At 32.9% G+C, this 4,892-nt stretch overlaps 1 protein-coding gene across 1 annotated transcript; it reads right to left on the bottom strand.

Annotated features, from left to right (window-relative positions):
- Nucleotides 1–494: 494 nt before the first annotated feature.
- LOC110018037 (transmembrane protein DDB_G0292058-like) lies at nt 495–4,766 on the bottom strand. Its single transcript, XM_020715259.1, has 11 exons — nt 4,633–4,766; nt 4,504–4,559; nt 3,407–3,537; nt 3,107–3,306; nt 2,512–2,790; nt 2,355–2,413; nt 2,236–2,266; nt 2,047–2,118; nt 1,828–1,978; nt 1,184–1,324; nt 495–1,082 (listed from the first exon to the last, which is right to left on the bottom strand). Exons 1-11 carry the CDS (start codon nt 4,728–4,730, stop codon nt 699–701), a joined length of 1,602 nt encoding a protein of 533 aa, XP_020570918.1. The 5' UTR covers nt 4,731–4,766; the 3' UTR covers nt 495–698.
- Nucleotides 4,767–4,892: the final 126 nt, after the last annotated feature.

Raw genomic sequence — 4,892 nt, 5'->3', positions numbered from 1 at the left:
AAAAAAAAAAAAAAAAAAAAAGCTTAAATGCTCTTTGAAAATGTGTGGAGCAATTCATTAATAATTCTATACATCATGAACTAAGCTCGCGCCATGAAATAAATCCTTGTGGAGAAAAACATTCATCTCTCTCTTTAAAATCATTTGCTTCATACTTACAAATTAATACAAATGAAAGAAACCAAAGCTATGCTCTCACTTATAAATGCTCATAACCAAGAAGCATACAAAAAGAACAGTAAAACAAACTTTCAAGGTTTGGGATGGACAATATCATTTAGATCCATCTCCATTCCCCTAAATTCCTTTCTTTATGCGGTTGAAGAATCAATAAAAAGAAGAGGCATTTACATACATGCATCAAACTCTCATTTATTTACATGTAAAACACCTAAATTCTGCTTTGTACGATTATACCACCAAAATCTTTTACATCGCATAAAAAATACCATTATTTTTTTAATTTTAAAAAGTGAAACCCTTTCATGCATGGATTAAATGACATATATATAAAAATTGAATTTTAGGTGTGAAACATGTAAATACATTAAAATTGTGGGCTATGTACGTAAAAGACACTACAAAGAAGCAATATTTAACTGTTTAACTCTATATATTTCTCTTGTTCCTTCATTAGTTATGCCTAGTCCTCAGCTATGGCCCCTCTACCTTATTATGTTGCACATCATTGGAAGCCATTATGCAGGATCAACTTCTGTGGATTCCGTAGGCGTCGAACTGGGCCTAACCGATCCATCCAAAGAGCAAAATTTATGATTTTGATGAGCATTCAATTCCCATATGAGAATAAGAATCACCATGACTGTCGAGAGAGCTGCCAATGATGCCCATGATATATGAACATATTTTTTCAACGGTTTGCAGTGGTTGAACAATATATTAGAGAAGGCATCCTTCACCAACTGGCAATTTATCAGACTCTTCATCACTGGATATGAGTCAAGGATGTCCTGCATCGATTTCGTATAGTTTTCTAGTTTAACATAAATGTGAGCGGGTATGAATTCTCCAGGTTTGCATCCGCCGCTGTCATCCGACGAACACGCAAAATTCTCTATAAGCTTCAGAAGGAAATGCAAATTTTTATTATTACCTTCAGTTTATCTCTTGTAATGGAGAATCCTTGAAGAAGAAAGAGGAAAAGGTGCTCCTTTTAACTCACCTGGGGAACCTGTCCTACAGTGATAGTATTAGAAGAACAATTTTCAGGCTGATAGTTGTATCCAGGTGGCCCTGAAAATGGGTTGCATATATATTCTAGCTTCGAAATAGATGGTTTGAGGGAGGTTATGTTTGAGTTCACCTGCGATTTTCGCAAAAGATTACAACTTTTATGCCTTCTACATCTCGGTTTAATGAATTGGAACAAAAAAAAATTACATTTCAGAATGTAAGGTTATTTTCTTGTGTAACATTTTTATGGAGTAATGTGTCAAAGTTGTCATCTACAATTTACAATGAGCCGTTTTAATCTCAGAGTCTATACAACAACAGCAACAAAACAATAACAAACCTTTATCCCAATAATTGGGGTCGGCAACATAAATCCTTTTTCTCTTTATACAACAACAATAGTCCATTTTTCTCCCAGAGTCTATAAAAGTATCAAATTAATTCTCATAATATTTAAATTTGGGCTGATTTAGTCATTCATGAGAACTATTTAAGCCCATATTAAAAGAGTCTAGAGACTAAATTGACACTTTTATAAACTCTGGGACTAGAATGACCCTCTGCAAAGAGTCAGCAGACTTTTAACTTTTTTAATCAATTTTTTTTGTTTATGAGATTTGAAAATAGGTTTACCTCTTGTATTAATTCATAAACACGACTGCTAACGTCGTAGAGGACCGTTGCTGCCGAGCCTCGGTCGTTGCAAGGGAGAATTGAGCTCAATGTGCTTCTTTCTGGATTTTGCTTGTATTCATCTAAAGCTATGCAAATATCTCCTGCAAATCTGTTACAAAAATCCTAATATTTAGTATGACTAACCTTATTTTTAAGCATAATAACACACTATCTTACTTTCCAAGGAAATAATACAATCCAAAGTAGGCCCATAAGAGGATTATCAACAGCCAACAAATAATGATAACCCTGTCATAATATAAACATATTGATTTACAACCCAATCAAAATGTGATAAATATGCAATGAATTACAGCTTTTATAACATATTCAAAATGTAAAAAATATTCAATAATACCCACTTACATTCGAACGATTCGAGGAAGCCTAAGAGCTCCTGATACAACAATATCACAATTATAAACAGGTTAACAATCTATGACTAACATGAATTACACAAATAAAGATATCAACAATTCACTCACCAAAAAATGCGAGAATGGCGACTAAATTCAGTGAAACAGTAATAATAGTGACCGCATTTCTGCAACAAAGTAGCTCGTCAGTCGAGAAAAAAATCAGAAGGTTGAACAATTCCTTTTTCAACTTTTCTTTTTGTCTTCATTTTGTTATGAATCTTACAGAATATTTAGACCTTTGCTAACCCAATGCATGATCCTCTTTGCCTTCCTCTCTAACCGTCTAGTGTCATCATTAAGCTTCTTCGACGACGAAGCGATTTTGCTTGAACCTGCAACATTTTGGCTAAGCTGAGTATCATTTTGAAGGTTTTCAATGGCTTCCGTCACCGTGTATATTGTTCCCGAAGCGGTATTTGTGGCATTCACCACAATGTTTTTGATGGTTTTGGCCTGAGAATGAAACTTAGAGCTAGCTCCCAGTGCCACTCCAGATGAAATTCTGCATGTATTTATATTATAAGTGAAAGCTTTTTTTTGCTCGAGGAAGATTTGCATACATATCACTCAATTCCGTTGAATTTACATATATAGCATCTAAACTTTAATTACTACATCCATGCCACGTTACCTATGCATGATAGGTGTATTTCACTTTTAAAAACTAAAATAATGGTATTTTTTATGTGATATGAATGATTTGGGTGGTGTAAATGTAAAAAATAATAGACGTTAGATATGTAAATACATAGGAATTGGGTGGTATGTATGCAAAAGTTTATTTTGCTTTAATGAGAATGAGATTATATTTGACTTACATGGCTAGAAAGGTTAATAAAATTGCTATAAGAAGAGGCCAATTATGACCCTTATTGAAGGAGTTTAGTCTTTTTCTCTCATATCTTCCATTTCTGTTGAAGCAAAGTGATAAAACTATCGAAATTACCGCGTAAATGAGGCCGCCGACAAGCCATGCTGCTCCTATAATGTACCCGAATTTACCGGTGAAGATAACTGACTGTATGACGAAATTTGATCTTAAGATAATAATATATAACTTGCATAATCCAAATATAATCAAATATAGAACAAAATGAAAGAGTTTATAAAATTCTTACACCCCAATAATGTTTATTTGTGATGTTAAAGCCTCCTTTGTATCTCTTCAAGTCATCCAAAGGATCAATTCTTTCAGTTCTAATAGTTAGAACGGATTCAGAAGTGTTCACATTCGCCAACAAAATCCACCCTATACACAAAAACAAGAGGCAAAAATACGTATGACTAATTATAAATTCTTATTTTTTGTGGCTTCTTTCAAACTTCACTTTTGAGTTCTTTCTTGGGCAAAAAATATTAAAAATTAAGATGCAAAATTAAAACTCTTGAGTAGCAAAATTTAGTAAAAGAAGGGGTGAATACTTAACAAAGTTTGTGAAATAAGTATATATTATATTAAATTTCAACAACAATAAGATTAATAGCATATGTAAAGTAATAGTTTCTTATTATTACGTATAAACGCAAGTGTTAGAGAAATTTTTTTTTCTAGAATGTAAGAACAAAAATAAAGATTTATATCGAGTATACATATATTTTATTGCAAGTTTAAGTAATTGAAATTACAAGTTGTAGAATAAATAAAAGCAATTATCAAGTTTCTCCTTTCTTTCTGAATGTTAAAAGCAATGATCAAAAACAGTAACCCAAACGACAATTTAAGGAAAAATACAATTGCAATTTCAATTTTACGCAAAAAGCTCTGCTGGAATGATAAAACTGTTTGAATGATAAAATGTTAACTGAAACACAAAAGGGGGAATTCAAAATCTTAAGAAAATGAATGAAATTTCAATAGAAAATAAATTATTAATCCCAGTTTTAAAATCAAACAATCTTAAACAGTTTAAAAAGAAAGCAAGATGGATTTCTTCACCTGGATTAAAATGCAAAATTCCGCCTAACTCCCCATCTCCATGAGCCTCCACTCCTCTCAAAATCACCAATACATAAAAACAGAGAAGAAACACCGTTACTTCTCCCCTCCATTTTCTCAACCCAATTCCTAACATCGATCACTCTGAAAAATCAGAGTATCATCAACAATATATCGAAGAAGAAGAAGGAGGAGAAGAAAAGGAAGAAGACAAACAAGGGCTCAAGAAAAGAAGAAGAAGAAGAAGAAGAGGAGGAGCAGGAAGTTAAGAAATGGAACCTTGGAGAGCTGAAACCCTCTCTGAACAGCGAAGAAAAAATATTGTGCTAAAGAATCTAGAAGAAGATCAAGAAAAATATAAAAAACCCGTGTCAAAGAAAGCCTTCACTTGGGTAAACCAATACTTACCTGCCAAAAGAAGAAAGAACCACACCAGTCATGGCGGCGGTCGTCAGCCATGATACCTCGCTCTCTAAAAGCCTTTTTGAACGTGTTTGAACGCTCATGGAAGAAGAGAATGTCAAAAAGATTGATGACTAAAAAATGCGCTGTCTGCATATAAATGCTTTTTGGAAAAAAAAATTGAGCTAGCGTATCTAGATTCATTCTTTTTTTTAATGATCTCAAGAAATTAGAATCTCTTTTATATATATATATATATATATATA

The sequence above is a fragment of the Phalaenopsis equestris genome, unplaced genomic scaffold (assembly GCF_001263595.1).
Source record: "Phalaenopsis equestris unplaced genomic scaffold, ASM126359v1 Scaffold000002, whole genome shotgun sequence".
Classification (NCBI taxonomy): Eukaryota; Viridiplantae; Streptophyta; class Magnoliopsida; order Asparagales; family Orchidaceae; genus Phalaenopsis; species Phalaenopsis equestris.
The sequence above is the reverse complement of the archived record's forward strand: the minus strand, read 5'-3'. Positions and strand labels throughout refer to the sequence as shown.